The sequence below is a fragment of the Carcharhinus amblyrhynchos genome, chromosome 24 (genome assembly GCF_965287045.1).
Source record: "Carcharhinus amblyrhynchos chromosome 24, sCarAmb.v2.hapA, whole genome shotgun sequence".
NCBI classification, from domain to species: domain Eukaryota; kingdom Metazoa; phylum Chordata; class Chondrichthyes; order Carcharhiniformes; family Carcharhinidae; genus Carcharhinus; species Carcharhinus amblyrhynchos.
In genome coordinates this window covers 28,421,769-28,441,591 of record NC_137347.1, presented here as the reverse complement: position 1 = coordinate 28,441,591, position 19,823 = coordinate 28,421,769, and the positions used below count along the sequence as shown (strand labels likewise).

The 19,823-nt window shown below is 44.6% G+C and overlaps 1 protein-coding gene across 1 annotated transcript in view; it reads left to right on the top strand.

Moving 5' to 3' along the window:
• LOC145357984 (arf-GAP with SH3 domain, ANK repeat and PH domain-containing protein 2-like) overlaps positions 1-18,808 on the top strand; it is a 98,153-nt gene extending 79,345 nt beyond the window's left edge. Inside the window, exons 19-28 of the mRNA XM_080211633.1 lie at positions 104-219; positions 3,641-3,708; positions 3,813-3,920; positions 7,531-7,774; positions 9,296-9,400; positions 9,684-9,912; positions 12,335-12,396; positions 14,622-14,731; positions 16,092-16,214; positions 17,421-18,808. Coding sequence (XP_080067759.1) covers positions 104-219; positions 3,641-3,708; positions 3,813-3,920; positions 7,531-7,774; positions 9,296-9,400; positions 9,684-9,912; positions 12,335-12,396; positions 14,622-14,731; positions 16,092-16,214; positions 17,421-17,495 — 1,240 coding nt within the window. The 3' untranslated portion in view covers positions 17,496-18,808. The remainder of the gene's footprint in view (positions 1-103; positions 220-3,640; positions 3,709-3,812; positions 3,921-7,530; positions 7,775-9,295; positions 9,401-9,683; positions 9,913-12,334; positions 12,397-14,621; positions 14,732-16,091; positions 16,215-17,420) is intronic.
• The last annotated feature ends 1,015 nt before the right edge of the window (positions 18,809-19,823 follow it).

Here is a 19,823-nt window from a genome sequence, read left to right as displayed (position 1 = left end):
AGATTTTCCAACGTTTTCTGTTTTTGTGTTGGAGATTCTTCAGTTTAATCCTTTTTATTCCTCACCCCTCCCTGTGTTAAACTGGTTTATAATGTTCCCGCAGAGGTGGCCTGGATGCAAAGACTGTCGAGGGAAACACTCCGCTCCATTACTGCAGCCTGTACAACAAAACTGAGAGCCTGAAGTTGCTACTGAAGGGAAAAGCCAACATACAGATCGGTAAGATAGAAACCTAGCACAGGATAGGTGGCCCTTTAACAGGCATTCCAATATACTAGCAGAGTAGGTGGTCCCTTTAACAGGCATTCCAATAACCTAGCACTGGATAAGTGCCCTTTAACATGTATTTCAATAACCCAGCACGGGATAGATGGCCCTTTAACTGCAATTCCAGTAATGTGAGTCACATTCTTCAGTCTTCACTCAGATTTCCCCCTCCCACTCGCTTTCCTCCTTTTTAAGTTGCTTCTTTAAAATTTAGCTTTTTAGACAAATCTTCAGATACCTCCCTAAACATCTCCTGTGATCCAGCGTTAAATTTATGAATGATGAATCCCATGGCACTTGATGGGAATTTTTAGTAATGGTGTTAAGTATATAAATGAAAGTTTATTTATTAGTTAGAAGTAGGCTTACATTAACACTGCAATGAAGTTACTGTGAAATTCCTCTAGTCGCCACACTCCGACACCTGTTCAGGTACACTGAGGGAGAATTGAGCATGGCCAATCCACCTAACGTGCACATCTTTGGACTGTGGGAGGAAACTGGAGCACTCTGTGCAGACTCCACAATGACCCAAGCTGGGAATCGAACCCAGGTCTCAGGTGCTGAGGCAGCAGTGCTAACCACTGTGTCACTGAGCTACACATTGTTGTTTCTGTTTCCACCTCCTCCTTAGCTTCAAGGTGTTACATCTCTCCTGTCCATGATTCCAAGCTCACTGTGCATTTCTGGTCCCGTTGAGAGACGATCCTAATGCGATTTCTGTGTGAACGATGGGTCTCTTTAATGGTGCAGATCGATTTTTGGGGCCCGCTGAACTTACTGGTGTAATAATGTTAACAGATCTTGTTTTGAGAAGAGAAGTTTGCTGTGTTATGGCAGAGGGAGCATCCCATAACTGGACTCTTTATTCATTTTGTGATGGTGGGTCACTGACCCCTGGACGATTTAATGAATCCCTGCTTCTCCCCATACTCCCCTCCAAACAATCACCCGAGGCCGGAAAGAACCCGTGTCCCTAGCACTGTGAGGCAGCAGGGCTAACCACTGTGCCACACTAAATACTGTAAGTTCTCATTCGAAAGTTGCCCCGTGTTAAGTCATTTTGATTTAATACCTGTCAGCTAATCAGGTTGGTATTTGTGTTTAACGCCAGGAGTTTTATTTTAATGATTTGCACTGTCCTGGAGATAGGGTCACATGACCTGATCAGCATCTTGGGGCTGCCCCTCCCATTGGCGGCTGACCTCTGTGACCCCGCAACTCGAAGCTGCTGTCGCTCCAAAGCTGCTCTTCCTGCCCCTTGTTCCTCATCCTCCGAGCTCTGGCTCACAGCGAGTGAGGAGGAAGTGGAGACCCCCGAGAAGGGGGAGGGGTGTTGAGGGTTGGCCAGCAAGGAGGTGGGTGGCATGATTATGGTGAGCAGGAGAGGGACTGGTGAGGTTAAGTAGAAAGAGTTAGCATATTTCTTGTATAGATTTAAAATTGATTTTATTTTAAATTATTTCCTTTACATGTATAGGAATTGAGCAATTACAGTATTTCACCTGAAGATATTGTGTTTCACTGTGGGGAGGCACTGTGGGAATAGTGGTGTTGTCACTGGACTGGTAATCCAGGGTAAAAGCTCTGGCGACCCAGGTTCAAATCCCACCATGGCGGATGGTGAAATTTGAATTCAATGAAAAAAAATCTGGAATTAAAAGTCTAATGACGACCAAGAAACAATTGTCATTTATTGTTTAAAAAGAAACCATCTAGTTCAACAATGTCCTGTAGGACAGGAACTCTAACCTGCATGTGACTCCAGACAAACAGTGTGGTCCATTCTTAAATGCTCACAGTGATGAATAATAAATGCTATCCCAGCTGGTGATACCACATCTCATGAAAGGATTAAAAAAAATTATTTTATCTGAGGAGCGAGAACCTACCTATAGTTTTTATATTAGTTGTAATGAGAAAATATGATTCACAAAGAGTTATTTAAAGTTGCACTTCATAGAAATACAACTACAGCATTCAGTAAGGACTTACTGTACTTTCTGCCTGCCTAACCTATTGAATTTTAAACGCCTCAATTAAGGTCAACCCCTTAAACCTTGTAGTACACAAACCATGGCCAGGACTTTACAGCCCCAAAACAGCCTGTCCCCTATCAGCAGATACCAGTAAGGGGTGAGGTTTAAATTGTCGTTTCCTTCACCTAATCCCCAGCAGGAGGGAGGGGGCCATAACATCCTGGCCCAGTCTATGTAGCCTCCCACCATCTTTTTTGTTTTGGTGGATCTGAGCTGCTGTGAGAGTGAGAGCCCGCCAGCGTTGGCTGCTGTATGTGAAGCAAACAAAGCAAGTAGGTGAGGATTGGAGTCTGTAGCCAAACTGGGTAGAAATTGAAGACTTAAAACAGAGGAAACTTGTGTTGCCAGGCCAGCAGACTGAGGCAAATGAAGCCCAGAGAAACAGGAGTAGGCCATTCAGCCCTTTGAGCCTGTTCTATCATCCTATGAGTTTATGGCTCAAACTCCATCATTGTCCTTGACGATCCAACAAAAACGTACTGATCAGTCTTGAAAGCTTCAAATGCTGCCCCCTCCATCCTTGAATATCACCACAGGATAAAGGTTTGGAAGCAAGTAGAATCACAGAACCCTACAGCGCAGAAGGAAGCCATTCGGCCCATCGTGTCTGTGCCAACCACAATCCCACCCAGGCTCAACCCCCATAACCCTTTGAATTTACTCTAGCTAGTCCCTCTGGTACTAAGGGACAATTTAGCATGGCCAATACACCTAACCTGCACAACTTCGTAAGGTACAGGATGAGGGAGTGAGTGGGGGTGGGAGGGTAGAGCAGCAGGAAATGGGATTCGCTGAATTATTCCTGCAAAGAGCCAGTGTCATGGGGTTGAGGGATGACGTCTCTTGTGCTTTTATTGATTTCTGTCCTCCTGTGAACAATTACCTGGTGACTACCCTCAATGAGAAGTTATATTCTGAGTGTTGGAAATCACGAGCATTGATTGATAACGTTCGCACTGTGATGTGCCCTGTTTCTGATGGTAACCCTGGGTTTGTAGATCTTAGAATCATAGAAATCCTACACTGCAGAAAGAGGCCATTTAATCTATCAAACCTGCACTGATAACCATCCCACCCAGGCCCTAGCCCTGTAGCCCCATGTATTTATCCCGTTAGTCCCCCTAAGGGGCAGTTTAGCTTGGCCAATCTGCACATCTTTAGATTGTGGGAGGAAACAGGAGCACCCGCAGACACGGGGAGAATGTACAAACTCCACCCAGACAGTTTCCTAAGGTCGGAATTGAACCCGGGTCTCTGATGTTGGAAGGCAGCAGTGCTAACCACTGTGTTACCATATTCTTGATTAACACTGCTACCCACTTGTCCCGTTGAAGGTAATGCAGCTGGAGAAACTGCCTTGGACATTGCAAAGAAGTTCAACCACGCTCGCTGCGAGGAACTGGTACAGTATCTTTTTTCCCTCCCTTTTCATCTTGTATTATTTTTCACCCGATGATTGTGTGTCTGAAGCAAATGTTGAATGGTTTCGCAAACTCTTGGTTGCAGCTTGAGCAAGCGCAGGCTGGCAAGTTCAATCCTCCTGTTCACGTGGAGTATGAGTGGGTGCTGCAACAGGACTATGTTTATGACAGTGAGGAGGACTTGGAGGAAAAGGTAAGGTGACCCAGTGCTGAGTTCTCTTTCTTTCTCTGCCTTCTTTTCCCTTTCACCTCGTGGTTGGTCTTAGAACTCCGAACTGAGGTACACTTGCTGAACCTCAACCGGAGCATTCAGTTCAAGTTTGGGCAGCAGATCAGAGGGACTTCAGGACCTTGGCGACAGTGCGGAGGAGGTTTACTAGAATGGGACTAGACCTGGGATTTCGGCTAGGAGGACAAGACTCTCTCGAGTCAGGGGGAAGTTTGTCAGATATTGAAGATCATGAAACTATTTGGATAGAGTGAAGAAGGAGAAACTCATTTCAATAGCAGAGGGATCAGTAAACAGAGGGTACAGACTTGGGGCAATTGACAAAAGAATAGAAGTGACCCAAGAAAACTGACAGTGAGTTAGAATCATCATAGAATCCCTACAGTGCAGAAGGAGGCCATTCGGTCCATCGAGCCTGCACCGACAACAATCCCACCCAGGTCCTAATCCCACATATTTACCCTGCTAATAGTCCTGACACTAAGGGACAATTTAGCATGGTCAATCCACCTAACCTGCACATCTTTGGACTGTGGGAGGAAACCAGAGCACCCAAAGGAAACCCATACAGATACTGGGAGAGTGTGCACACTCTACACAGTCACCCGAGGAATTGAACCTGGTTTCTGGAGCTGTGAGGCAGCAGTGCTGACCACTGTGCCACCATGCTGCCCACAGATCTGGGATGCACTGACTGGTATGGTGGAGGGAACAGATTTGATAATAACTTTTTCAAAGGATCTTGGATAAATATTTGAAGAGGAAACGTTTGCAGGACTGTGGGGGAAGAATAGGGCAGTGGGAGGAAAATGGACAGCTCTGTCAAAGAGCCATGACAGGCCTGATGTGTTGAATGGCTTTCTCCTAGAATGTATCATTCTGTGATATGCCTGACTGGAGAGAGAAAGCCCCTCTGTGGGTCTTTGGACAGTGCACTGAACCCAGACAAGGAAAATTCCCAATTTGCTTTCCCTTGTAATAAAAAAACAGAAAATGCTGGAAAATCTCAGCTGGTCTGGCAGCATCTGTGGAGAGAGAAACAGTTGACGTTTCGAGGCTAATCTGATACTTCATTAGAACTGGGGAGAGATGCCCTTCTCTTGATGTTACATTTAACCTGGGTGAAGAAATACAAGCAATTTGTGAATAAATCAGGGAGAATGTGACAATATTTCTTTAAATAAATTTCCTCCCCTTGAGAAGTTGACTTTCTCTACTCTGTCCTCCATAACTAAAGCTTAGTGAATGTTTTCTCTCTGCACCCACTTCACTGGCTCTTGAAGCGGATATTTAAAATTAGATCTGGTATTGTAACTGAGAGCAAAGTCCAGGCTGACCCTCCCAGTGCAGGATTGAGAGGGCGGCACCATCAGTGTCCCATCTGCCCTCTCGGGTGGACACTATTTTGAAGAAGGGCAGAAATGATCGCTTACCAACGCCACCCCGCCCCCCCCCCCCCCCCATATGTCTGACGTCAATCCTTTAAACAACACCGTGTTTTATAGAATCACAGTGCAGAAGGAGGCCATTCAGCCCACTGAGCCTGCACGGAACAACAATCTCACCCAGACCCTATTCCTGTATATTTACCCTGCTAATTCCCTGATACTAAGGGTCAATTTAGCATGGCCAATAACCTGACGTCTTGGGACTGTGGGAGGAAACCGGAGCACTCGGAGGAAACCCATGCAAACACTGGGAGAAACATGTAGACACTGCACAGATAGTGACTGAGGCCAGGATTGAACTTGGGTTCCTGATGCTGTGAGGCAGCTGTGCTAACCACTGTGCCATCCTGCCCTGCAAATTCCCTGATTGCAACAAAGATAACGCTTAAAAGTGCTTCATTGGCCATAAATTGACCTGTGACATCCTAAAGTTGTAAACGTCACAATAGAAATGTCTGTATTTCTTACTCAGTCTGTGGACAGAGTGCAGTCTTTCTCAACTCTTCATTTTAGTTACAGCCTTTCCAATAGTTTTGGGTTAAATGAGCAGGTGCTGACCTCGTGTGGCAAGTTACTGTCACAGCCCAATTACAGATAATAAGCTGGAGATACTGATACAGGATTGGTTTCAATGCTGTGGCTTGTTCCTCCATTGTTTTTTTTCCCCTTTCTATATTTTTCCTTCCTTTCCAGGGTATCATAATCCAGGTAAAGCCCAGAATGGGAAAACCTCTTTTGCAATAATTGGTAAAGGGGTCTGACAACGGAAATGTCTTGGATGCGGTTGGGGGTTGTGATGGTGATGAGGGGCAATTTTAGGGATTTCTGAATGACTTTAATGCACTAACTGTCTTTCCTCTCTTGTATCTTGAAGATGCACAAGAAATGGGACCACCTTAGCTGAGGCTGTGAGCTATGCCTGTAAGAAACTGGCATAACTCACAGCATTGAACCAAAGTGTGCGGTAGGAGAAAGGAATGAAAAAGTTGATATTGTGAAAGATAAAAATCCACTTCACCCTCTGGTCACTCTCATAACTGAGTCAGAGGGTTTGTGGGTTCAAATCCCATTATAACACAATCTTCAGTGTCATACTGAGGGAGAACTGCACTATCAGAGGTGCTGTCTTTCACGTGTGACTTTAATTCAAGGCATTGATTGCATCATTCTATTTACAATGGTTCAAGTACTTATTGAAGGTCCTTTTTAAAAAATTCATTCATGGGGCATCGGCATTGCTGGCTCACCAGCATTTTATTACCTACCCCTAGTTCTGTTATTCAGAACCAGTTGAGAGTCAACCACATTGCTGTGGCTCTGAAGTCATAGAATCATAGATTCCTACAGTGCAGAAGAAGGCCATTTGGCCCATCGAGTTTGCACCAACAACAATCCCACCCAGATCCTATTCCCATAACCTCATGCAATTACCCTAGCTAATCCCTCTAACACCAAGGGGCAATTTAGCATGACCAATCCACCTAACCTGCACATCTTTGGACTGTGGGAGGAAACCAGAGTAAACCCACACAGACATGGGGAGAACATGCAAATTCCACACAGACAGCAGCCCAAGCTGGGAATCAAACCCGGGTCCCTGGCGCTGTGAAGCAGCAGGGCTAACCACTGTGCCACTGTGCTACCCTTTCACAGATAAGGATGGTAGATTTCCTTCCCCAAAACAAGATGGAGTTTTCCGACTATAGTTTCAGTGTCCTCAGTAGATTCTTAATTCCAGTTTTTTAAAAATTGAATTCAAATTTCACCATCTGTCCTGGGGGGATTTGAACCCGGGTCCCCAGAACATTAGCTGAGTTTCTGGACTAATAGTCATTCGATAATATCACCAGGCCATCATCTCCACTAACTACTAAACACCTCCCTCTTAACCAAAAATCTGAACTGTTTGTTCTGTTGGTGTTTGTGGGACCTTCCTGATTGCAAATTGACAAATCATTGCAGCTTGAATAGAAATCTAATCTTTGGTTGTAAAGCACTTTGAAATGCAACAATGTACAAAATGAGTCTGTCTCTGGATTCAGCCAGGGCTATCTCCTATTAATCTCTGTGATCACTCCAGTTGTTACAGTTTCTATTTTATTCTCTCTCCCACCCACCTCTTTCAGGTGAGCCCTTTACAAAAGTCATTCAAATCCATTGGTCAACTCTCCCCTTCAAACGCTCCCTTCACCTCGCCACCACTGTTGAACAGCAGCCCCTCTGGTCCCAAGAAGGAAAGGTGGAATTTCATCAGCTCCAATATTGTGAATGAGACATACGGGGCGGTGATTCTTCCTTCCAAGGTGCCTCCTCATTCTCCGCCCAGCAATATCACGCCACCACCTCTGCCAGTCAAGACCTTCACCAGGAGTGAGTGTTCAAAGATGAATGTTGACTTGGGAGGTTTGTGGGGGGGGGGTTATGGATGGGGGGGGAGGTTGTGGGGGGCATGGTGGGGGGGTTTGTGGGGGGCAGGGTGGGGGAATGGGTGGGGTGGGGAGTTGTAGAAAGGTGGTGTGTGCACACGAGGGAGCCAATTAGTGAAATTAGTTTGACCGTTCTCGATATAATGGGCATTGAAACATAGAAAATAGGTGCAGGAGTAGGCCATTCGGCCCTTCAAGCCTGCACACCATCAAAATGATCATGGCTGATCATGCACTTTTAGTATCCCACTCCTGCTTTCTCTCCATACCCCTTGATCCATTTCACCGCAAGGGCCACATCCAGCTCCCTCTTGACCATATCTAACAAACTGGCCCCAGCTTTCTGTGGTAGAAAACGCCACAGGTTCACAATTCACTGAGTGAGGAAGTTCTTCCCCATCTCAGCCGTGAACTTACTCGTAGACTGTGATTCCTAGTTCTGGACTTCTCCAACACTGAGAGCATTCTTCCCACCTCTCGCCTGTCTGGTCCCATCAGGATTTTGTGTTTCCATGATATCCCCTCTCATTCTTATAAATTCCAGTGAGTACAAGCCCAGTCAATCCAGTCTCTCTTCGTATGTCATGTCACAGTGTCAGAGAGTATTGCAAAGTATTTAAAACACAGGAATTGGCCATTCATCCAAGCAGATCCATGACTGTGTTTATGCTCCATGTGAGCCTCCTCCCAACCTCTCTACATCTAATCCCATCCACAGAACTCCAGATGGAGGAAGTGGGGGAAGGAGTAGGCCATATAATTCCTCCAGCCTGCACCATTATTTGTGGATCATGGTCGATCAACCTGACTTTCCTAGCCGATCTCCAAGTTCCTTGATTCCCTTAAATGTCCAAAAACCTAACAGTCTTTGCCTTGAATATATTCTATACATGAGCTTCCACAGCCCTCTGGGGCCGAGAACTCCAAAGATTCACCTTCTGTTTATATCCGTTATGTACTTCCCTTAAATACATCTGTGCTAATCACTACCTTTTACTCCCTCTGGTACCGAGATCCATATTCTCACCCGGCTTTCAGTAAATGTTTCTCCTGATTTACTTGTTGGATTTATTAGTGATTAGTTTATTTATTAGTCACAAGTAAGGCTTACATTAACACCACAATGAAGTTATTGTGAAATTCCCCTAGTCGCTACACTCCGGTGCCTGTTCGGGTCAATGTATCTAACTAGCACGTCTTTCAGACTGTGGGAGGAAACTGGAGCACCCAGAGAAAATCCACGCAGACACAGGGAGAATGTGCAAACTCCACACAGACAGTGACCCAAGTCAGTCACTGTGAGGCAGCAGTGTTAACCACTGTGCCACCGTCCACCTATGTTGATTTGTATTAAGTTGACATGTCGTTAACATTTGGTGATTTATAGACACATTTCCCTGTGCTTAGTCTGTACAATGTTTTGATGCAAAGGATTCATAAAAGCATATGGAATTTCTCCCTGCAGCCGGATCCGTTGATGGACAGAACAAGAGATGCTCCACATCCCTCGGGAATGGTCCTGTACTCCCACCGTCCCCAAGCCATGGGATCTCACCTGGCAGAGCTCCAGGTAATATGGACCTTTCATTTTAGTTTTTTTGTTTTGTATTTGTCCAGGGTCATATCTGCAGGGCCTGTGGAATGGGTGAAATATTTTTGAAATATTTAAGAACCGGTGATTTAATTGAAAGGCAGAGTAGGCTCGAGGGGCTGAATGGCCACCTTCTAATCCAATGTGTTTGGAAGATGTTTTGAACTGTAGTCTCGGATTCCTTTTGGGCTATTTGGTCATTGGGTAAGGGAATCTGAATCTGCGAGAGGTACCAATGTCAATGTGTTTTTTTTTCACGCAGGACGTCCGGATCTGCCTTGGAGACACTCTATCAGTGGGTCACCCGAGATCTCAAACTCTCAGACCAAGTCAAATTCTCAGAACAGACTGTCCCATCACTGGGGCACGCAGGCACCAGCTGAACTGCCAGAAAACAGGAGGCAAGGTTCGCAAAGTGAAATTCAGAGCACGGAGCAGCACCATCCCCCCACTCACACAGGGACACTGCAGGAGCCGCCGCCACCAGTGAGGTAGGCCTCCTCACCTTCGGACCGCAGTAACCTTCTTCATCAAACAAATGTCTTCTCAGCTACAGAATCTTAATCGTGTACTAGAGTCACGCCATGGTGGTGTGTGTTTTGTGGGTTTTATGTTTAGTTGGGGTCACAGAGGTTTACAGCATGGAAACAGGCCCTTCGGCCCAACTTGTCCATGCTGCCCTTTTTTTCTTAACCACTAAGCTGGTCCCAATTGCCCACGTTTGGCCCATATCCCTCTATATCCATCCGACCCATGTAACTATCTAAATGCTTTTTTAAAAGGCAAAATTGTACCCGCCTCTACTACTAACTCTGGTAGTTCATTCCAGACACATACCACACTCTGTGTGTGAAAAAACGCCGTGTTTCATTGTCTGCTAACATGCAAACAAGGAGCAGAAGGAGGCTATTCGGCCTTTGAACCTGCTCCACCATTTAATAAAATTATGGCTGATCTGATAGCAACCTCAAACCTGCAGCCCGCCTATACCCGTTAACCTATCATCCCCTCACATAAGAAGAATCTATCCCACCTCTGCCTTAAAAATATTCAAAGTCTCTACTTCTGCTACCTTCTCAGGAAGAGATTTCCAAAGACTCTTGACCCTTAAGAGTGAAATAAATTTGCACTCTCTCTTTTTTAAATGGGTAACCATGATGTGGAGATGCCGGTATTGGACTGGGGTAGACACAGTAAGTAGTCTCACAACACCAGGTTAAAGTCTAACACGTGTGTTTGGTAGCACTAGTTTTGGAGCACCGCTTCTTTATCATGTGAGCCCGGTTGGACTTTATCTTGGTGTTGTAAGACCACGTACTGTTAAATGGGTAACCCCTTATTTTTAAACTGTGACCCATAGTTCTATATTCACCACAAGAGGAAACATTCTCTTCACATCCGCTGCAAAGAGATCGAAGAATCTGGTGCCCAGCCAAATCACCATTCACTGGCGGATGGAAAAATTCTGACAGCAGGAATGGCCGGAACATTCCTTTTTTAAACTTTTTTTAATAAAACGTGGAGCAATAGAGTCACAGGATTGCCAATTAATTTTAATGAAAAAATTTATTAAATGTAAGAAGTTGGATTATAATACAACACTTCTTCACTCCCCATTAGCTGAACAAATGCCCACCGATTTTAAGATTAACACAGATTACAAAGTACACCATAAGATGCAATGGCTTTAGTAACACACAGTCCCTTTTAAGCACGCAGAATGACTGTGATCAAATACACACACTCTGTTCTGAATCCAAGTTAGTGTCTGTGAACTTCCCCTCTGAATCCCACCAGTGATAGTCACATGAGAATTTCCAAACTCCACTGCAAAAAATATGCTTTAAAATCTTCTGTCACAATAATGCTTTCCATCAGTGGTTTGCATTACAAAGTCCAGTGCAGGTTTATACACAATGCTTCCACTCCCATTTTTAACACTGAATTTAGTCTGTATTTTACACCACCCCTTTGGGATTTCTTTGTCTTGTCTGCTACACAAACTTTAATTCTCAATTTCTGGACTCCATTAAGATGGCATCAAACTTTTGATTTACCTGTGAAGTCAGCTTTCGCACTTTAAATCTAATTACTGAAATTATCTCTTTAAATCAGAACACTTTGTTTACTCTTCTGTGAATTCTGGACAATACCTTGGTCGCTATTCTCCTGTCTTCAATTATCTTAAGACGTTCTGTCTGTCCCAATTCCCTGCTAATTTTGACTGTAACTGGTTCCTTGGAAGCTTGTCTCTTTGCGGCTCCCTCGTCCTGTCTAGCTTCTCCTGGCAACCTTGAAAGATGTTCACCTCCCTGTATCCAACTGCCAACAAATTTAGCTAGAACAAAGGAAATCTCTTCCTTCTGGAAGGTGTTGCTAAGTAACCACTTCTAGCTTATTTACTCTTCATGCTGTAGCCCTCGCTAAGCACATAGAAACACAAGTGAAGTTGAACCAACCCCCACATGTGCAAAGACCTTTGTCCAGCATGAATCTAACTGTGAGTTTTACATTTCCAGACACAAACGTGAAATTAAACCCACTTAAACCATATCATATTTTTCATGTTTACCAACACAGATGTAGATCCATTAAAACTACCTTTGGAAAACGAAGTTTTGGGTCAAGGCAGCTAAAGGCACAGCTGTAAGTGATCGGAGAGGTTTACAATTGGGGTTGGAGGTCAGAATTAGAGGGGGAGTCTCTGAGATCTGAGGTTACAGCGAAGTGCAAGTTCGTACAGGGAGCTGAGCGCAAGGATGAGCATTTGAAAACATTGCCAGATCAGAAACCAATATTCGTCCAAGGGGTGATGGGTGAATGGGCCTTCGTAAAGAACCAGTCTGTGCTGTGACCACTAAAAATAAAACCCCCATTTTTTCTTAAATTGAGAAATAATTCATTGTTTTGCAGCCCTAAGCGTATGACATTCACCAGGAAACCCAGTGGGGAGGAGGCAGTCAAGAAGCCCAGAGGTAAGTGACAACCTGAACTCGGGGAGAAAGATCATATTCCAATCATCTCACCAAGAAACGTTTTTTGTTCTGGATTTGTTCTTTAGATTTCTATTGAATTCATTGTTTATAGAAACTCTATATCTTCCAGGATTGAGGGAGGGAACAGGAAGATGTTCTCAAATCCAACTGCGTTAATGTCAGTATCTTGTGTCTTGGGCTTTATTTACAACGTGACAATGGAGGGAGAATGTCAGGCATTCATCATCAGCCAAACATTGACTGTCTGGCCCAGTTAACCCATATATGGACTTGCATCTGTTTTTTTTCCTGCCTGAATCATTTCAGCAACTTTCCAGTGAGAGACAACTTAAAACAGATTGTAATAAGGCAGTTTGGGATCACGCTGATGGAGAGGAGGAGATCCTCTTGTCCATTATTATCAGACTCGACAGCTGGGTTAAGACCAGGCTAGCTGAGTCAAGTAGTCTGCTGGGTCAAGTTAGTAAATTAGCAGTGATGCATTGTGTGATGTTTTAAATTGGATTCTTTTTTCAAAAAAGCGAATGCTAATTTTTGCCTCCTCTCCACCATAATCAAAGAGGCTACGTTGCTAAGGATGGACTTTCGGAGATGGTTAAATTTAATTTGATCTCAGAAGCTGAGCAATCAAACCTGGTTATTACTCATCTGGGAAGTACCAAGGACAGTATCTCTTTTCAAAGCTATGGGGAAAGGGCAGGAGTTCAATAAATGGGGTTGGTCTTTTTAGCGAGCTGGCACAAGCATGATGGGCTGAATGGTCTCCTTCAGTGCACATGGAATACAGCATATTTCAAAGGCATGGATTCAAAATTGTCTGAATTGTAGGAGACAGAGGTTGATGGCAGAAGGCTGCTTTAGTGACTGGAAGCCTGTTGTCCAGTGCCGTACCACAATGATCTATGTTGTGCCCCTTATTAGTCACCATTCATATAAATGAGATTGATGACTATGTGGGGGGTAGGATTAGTAAGTTTCTGGATGACACAAAGATTAGCCAGGTTGTTAACAGTGAGTGTTTTGGACCCCAGGAAGATATAGACAGAATGGTCAAATGGGCAGATACATGGCAGGTGGAATTTAACCCTGAAAAGTGTGAGGTGATACACTTTGGAAGGAATAATTTGACCAGAAAGTATTCAATGAGTGGTATCATAGAAACCCTACAGTGCAGAAAGAGGCCATTTGGCCCATCAAGCCTGCACCGACCACAATCTCACCCAGGCCCTACCCCCATATCCCTACATAGTTACCCACTAATCCCTCTAACCTACACATCTCAGGACATTAAGGGGCAATTTGAGCCTGGCCAATAAACCTATCCCGCACATCTTTGGACTGTGGGAGAAAACTGGAGCACCTGAAGGAAACCCATGCAGACAGGAGGAGAATGTGTAAACTCCTCACAGACAGTGACCCAAGGTGAATCAAACCCAGGTCCCTGGAGCACTGAAGCAGCAGTGCTAACCACTGTGCTACCGTGCCACCCTGGTAGGACACTAGGAAGTTCAGAGGAACAAAAGGATCTCGGTGTGATGTCTGTAGATTTCTGAATGTTAGTGGAGTGGTGAAAATGGCATATGGGACACTTACCTTTATCAATCGAGACATAGATTACAAAAGCAGGGAGGTCATGTTGGAGTTGGAAAGAACTTTGGTGAGGCCACCGTGTGCATTTCTGGTCATCACATTACAGGAAGGATGTGATCACATTGGAGGGGATGCAGAGGAGATTCACCAGGATGCTGCCTGGGACGGAACATTTAAGCTATAAAGAGAGTTTTAATAGACTTTGTTTTTGTTGGAACAGAGAAAACCGAAAGGCAACCTGATCGAGGTGTGCAAAATTATGAGAGACATGGACAGAGTGGATAGTTGAAGGATCAGTCAGGAGTGGACATAGGCTCAAGATGAGGGGCAGGAGGTTTAGGGGGAATGAAGGAAAGCTTTTTTACCCGGTGGGTGGTGACGATATTAAATGTGCTACCTGGGAGGGTGGTGGATGTCTCACATCCTTTGAAAAGTACCTGGATGAGCATTTGGCACTTTCAAGGCTATGGGCCAAGTGCTGGTAAATGGGATTAGGTGGGAGTTCAGGTGTTTCTAATGTGTCGGTGCAGACTCACTGGGCTGAAGGGCCTCTTCTGTGCTATATGATTCTGTGATTCTAATATTAGTACCTTGTTTCCTACTTTCCAATGAAGGAGAATACCTCTCAACAACAGATTCAAACTCAAGGAGTCGAGAAGATGTCTACATTGTACCATCAAGTTCGAAACCAATCCCTGTACCACTGCCTAGGAAGTCTGTTGGGGTGAGTTGATGGTGGCCTCTTTGGGTATGGTTTCACTACAGTGGTTATTACGCAAGCAGGAAGCAAATTATAGAATACACAGGCAAAGCCTAACACCATTAGTTTTATTGTGTGTGTGTGTGTGTGTGTGTGTGTGTGTGTGTGTGTGTGTGTGTGTGTGTGTGTGTGTGTGTGTGTGTGTGTGCGCGCGCACGCGCGCTAGTGTTTTATTCCGTATGCATTACTTATCAGAAGCTCTCGTGGTTCAGTAGGTGGCACCTCTGCCTCTGAGCCAGAAGCCCTGGGTTCAAGTCCCATCCAGGATTTGTTGCCCATTGGAAGCTACATTCATGACGCGGTTCAGCAAGTTGATAACCAGCCTGTAAATCCTTGCAACACTTCCTCCCTCACCCTTTCTAACCACCACTGCCGCTCAGGATGTGCTTTGTTACATCAAGGGTGGCAAAGTGGCCCAATTCCAGCCATGGATGGCTGTGTAGAGTTTGAGTGTTCTCCCGGGTCTGTGTGGGTATCCTCCAGGTGCTCCTCTTTTGTCCCACAGGCAGAGATGTGCAGGTTAGGTGGATTGGCCTTAATGTCTCAAGGTGTGTAGTTTAAAGGGATTAGCAGGGTACATGCATGAGGTTATGGGAATTGGGTGGTGGATAGGCCTGAGTAAGATGCTCTGCTGAAGAGTCAGTGCTGACTCGATGGGCTGAATGGCCTCCTCTGCACTATAAGAATTCCATGAATAGTCCAGAGGAAGTGGGTTCAAATCCCACCATTTACAGTTTGAGAATTTGAATTTAGTTGGGTGTAAAATAAATAAATGTGGAAGTGAGAAGCCAGTGTCAAAAAAGTGACCATGAAGCTGCCAGATTGTCTTAAAAACCCAACTTATTCATTTATGGCCAAATATGGAAAGGAAACCTCAGTCATCCCGACCATGTCAGGATCTATATGTTACTCTCAACAATTTACTCAACTCTTGGTTATCCTCAAAGAATCCTTACAATGTAGGAGAGGCCATTCAGCCCATCAAGTCTGCACTGACTCTCCAGCAGAGCATTTTATTCAGGCCCACTCACCATCCTATTCCCATAACCCCACTGGTAATTCCCTTAAACTAAACATCTAGGGACATTAAGGCCATCCACTCCTCTGAAGAATTTTTAAGAAGGCACTTTATTGCATCAAACTACTCCTTGCAGTAGTTCAAGTTAGTCTAACACAACTGGCAGCTAGACAATAAATGCCAATGGTGCCCACAATCCCAAAATGTAGTAATGACAAGGGAAACCTCTTGTGGACAGTATGGCGGAATACTGTGCATCTCGGGATGTGGCTTGGGTGTGCCATTTCAATGTGTGACCTCCCACAGGTGAAACCGAAACAGAAGAGAGTTAAAGCGATCCTGGACTGTATAGCGGACAATCCCGATGAACTGACCTTCAGCAAGGGGGAGGTCATTGTCGTGACTGGGGAAGAAGACTTGTTTTGGTGGGTGAGTAACCTTTCCAAAAACCCTCCCTACCTTTGAGTAAAATTTGCAGCCCCCATGTGCAGCTTGGGCAGAGGTCGTGTAGGTGAGCAAATGCCTTCAGTAAACTAGGGGGAGGCGGGGAGCTCTTCATCTTACACCTTGCATTCCACACATCAGAAACCTGTATTTTGATTGCTGGGGTGGCATGGTAGTACAGTGGTTAGCGTTGCTGCTTCACAGTGCCAGGGTCCCAGGTTCAATTCCCAGCTTGGGTCACTGTCTGTGTGGAGTTTGCACATTCTCCTCGTGTCTGCATGGGTTTCCTCCAGGTTGTCCGACTTCTTCCCACATTCTGAAACAGTGCTGATTAGGTGCATTGATCCGGACTGTGGCGACTAGGGGAATTTCACAGTAACTTCATTGTAGTGTTAGTATAAGTCTTACTTGTGACAAATAAATAAACTTTACTTTTATATCGGAGCGCTTTGCATGACCGTTAGAACATAGAACATTACAGCGCAGAACAGGCCCTTCGGCCCACGATGTTGCGCCGACCAATTAAAAAGCAATGACCCTCTAACCTAAACCAATCCCTTTCCATCCATAAACCTATCCACGGATCTCTTAAACGCCCCCAAACTAGGCGCATTTACAACTGCAGCAGGCAGGGCATTCCAATCCCTCACCACCCTCTGGGTAAAGAACCTACCTCTGACATCCGTCCTATAACTACCACCCCTTAAAAGAAAATTGACAATGAGCCATATAAGAAGGTATGAGATACAAAACTGACACATCCACAAGTTTAAAAAGCTTATTTATTAGTGTCACAAATAGGTTTACATTAAAGCTGTAATAAAGTCACTGAAAATCCCCTTGTCGCCACACTCCGGCGCCTGTTCAGGTACACTGAGGGAGGATTTAGCATGGCCAATGCACTGAACCGGATGGGCTGAATAGCCTCCTTCTTCTGCACCGTCGGGTTCTAGTACAGGGTTCTGAGGCTAATTTTGGCACTCCCTACTGCCACCTTGTCTGAGGATGACTGGGAATGAATCTCACACCACTTAATCTGCAGTGTTGAATCAAACTATTCACTAGTTGTATAGGTTATTAATATCCTGGGGATCAGCATGGCAGTGATTCATTCTCTTAATTAGGGGGTGATGGGTTGCTTGTTAGCAGTTGTGACTAATGTTAATTTCTCCAATCTGCTCAATTTTGTAGGTTGGACACATTGAAGGAGACAAGTCGAGGGCAGGAGCCTTCCCTGTTGACTATGTTCATCTCTTGTCCGAATGACCATGTCACCACCTTCTCCAATGGAAGGAATTTGAAACCAGTTGACTTTGCAAACTATTCAGGAGGCCTGTCTGAAAGTGTGGGTTTCCCTGGTCGGTCTTGGGAGGATGCTGGCTGCTCTTCCTCAGGATGCCAACTTGACTATTGGGTTTTGGTCTTATGACAAGATGCCCTTTGAGCAACTTCAAAGATCCTACTGCTATCGCTATCATTGGGAAAACCTTGATATTTCAACTTAAACTTGAATCAGACTTTGGAACTCTATGAGCGATGGGACAGGCCTCGACGTTCAGTGACCAACTTTTTTTTTAGTATTTAGCAGCTGTTCCTTTTGTGTATCTCAATTTATAAAATTGCCTTGAGCTGATTAATTCTGGGTTGGCACATTGAACAGGGGCATTTGCTGTCTCACCTGAACAACATATTCCACAAGAGGTGTGCTGGGCACTAGGTTGAAGATTATGGTGGGAATGTAGAAGGTTTTAAAGGTGAGGAGCCTGAAGGATGAACCATGCTTTGCTGAGGATATTGATGTGTATTTGTTACTGTGAGACCATGCAGCTGGATGGATCAGTAACCTGGAACTCCCCTCTATAGCATATGGCAGCAATCAAAGGAAGTGACCCATCACCTTCTTCTCAAAAGCAATTGGGAATGGACATTTCACAAAGGATCAAAATAGACAAATAAAGACTGGGGAAAATTCAAAGCAGAGACTGAATGTTTGATGCACATTCAGTACAAAATGGGACTTGAATGTTATTAGAAGGGGAAATGAAGGGGCAGTGTCTAGCCGTGTATGCGCTGAACATTTATTGCACAAGTTAAATTGTAATATGTAGACTGAATGTCACATTGCACAGTATAAGAATAGGATGAGAAGGGACTTCCCTATAGGAAAACTGTAAATATATCAATTGAAGTTAAATGTTTAATACTGATGTCAAAGATCTCAACTACACTACAGAAGCCATGCAGAAGGTAAAGTTTTTTTGGGGCAGTTCCCTGTAATGGAAGTAAAGTGACAGAAGGAGATTGCCACATAAACGTGCACACTCGCCATTTTAAAATCCTGCTTTTTAAACCAAATCCTTTTGATTGATTTTCCCCGCCAGCTGCACAAACTGGAACGTTTTGTTGGGAGAAGGAATAGTTTGACTTTGGGAGAATTCCAGTGACACCTTTCCAACCAGTAAGCTTTGTTTTTCGTTCTTTGAAAGGACCTGTGTGTGACTCGAGGAATCGCTGCAATGTCTCTTTTTTTATGATTTAGCCTGTTCAAATCGGCAACGTTTAAATAAATATTGTCAAAGTACTGCCTTACGTGGAGTTATGAATTGGTTTCTGAAAGAGTTTGAAGGGGATGAATGGGAAATATGGGGGGAAGGGAGTTGATGCAAAGAGAGGCATCACCTGTCTTCTCTCATTCTCAAATCCTCAATATCTGTTCGGGTAATAGCTCTCCCATCCTGAATTTCAGCAAGTTATTGTTCTCGGGTCAAAAGCAAAATTTCCCCCGAGTCCGGTTTGTACTAATGTTTTGTTATGATGGGCCCCCAGGTGAGGTTTATTAAATTTGTTAACCTGGGCTACTGTTAATCCTCTATTTGTTTCCATCCAGCTGGGAAACCCCCAAATTGTTATGCCGCAGGTAAGGAGGGATGAACTGGCTCCCTTTTAACCCCGTTGGCTGGTCACTACAAGAAATCACAATAGGATCCCTTTTCGATGATGCCTTTTCCCAGTCCTAATTTATGCTCTAAATAGTCCTTGACTCATAAAGAGTAGATAATTGAGCATTGTAGCCATTGTGATTTGAGATACCAGTAGTACTGATCTCAGCAGGTGAGTAGTCTGTTTCGAGATTTCCAGTGTTCTGTGGCTTGGTGGAGAAGCTTCCTTATTTCCCTTTCAGCTCTGGTCTTCAGTAACTTAGTTTGCTTCAACGATCAGCGATATAGCTGTGAAGGCTTCTTGCAGGGGCGCTGTTACTGCTGACTGGTTTTTTGCTTCTGTGTCATACTCTCCTGACACCCCAACAATGGTATACACACACACACATTTCCCCTTCCCTCCTGGAGGGCAGAATCTTGACATCACACACAGCATATTTCTTGATGAAATGATATTCATCTCCCATTATCTCCACAGGAAATGGCAATTGGTTTCTGATGCTTGAGAAATACCTCGCCTGGAAACAGGGTGCTTCCATTGTCTCTCAAGAATATCAGCCACCAGCAATTCAGCCAGTGTCCAACTTTACATTCTCAGCCTTCTTTGGGCTTGTGTTTCCATTTCCTTTTAAAACTTGCATGTCTTACATGAAGT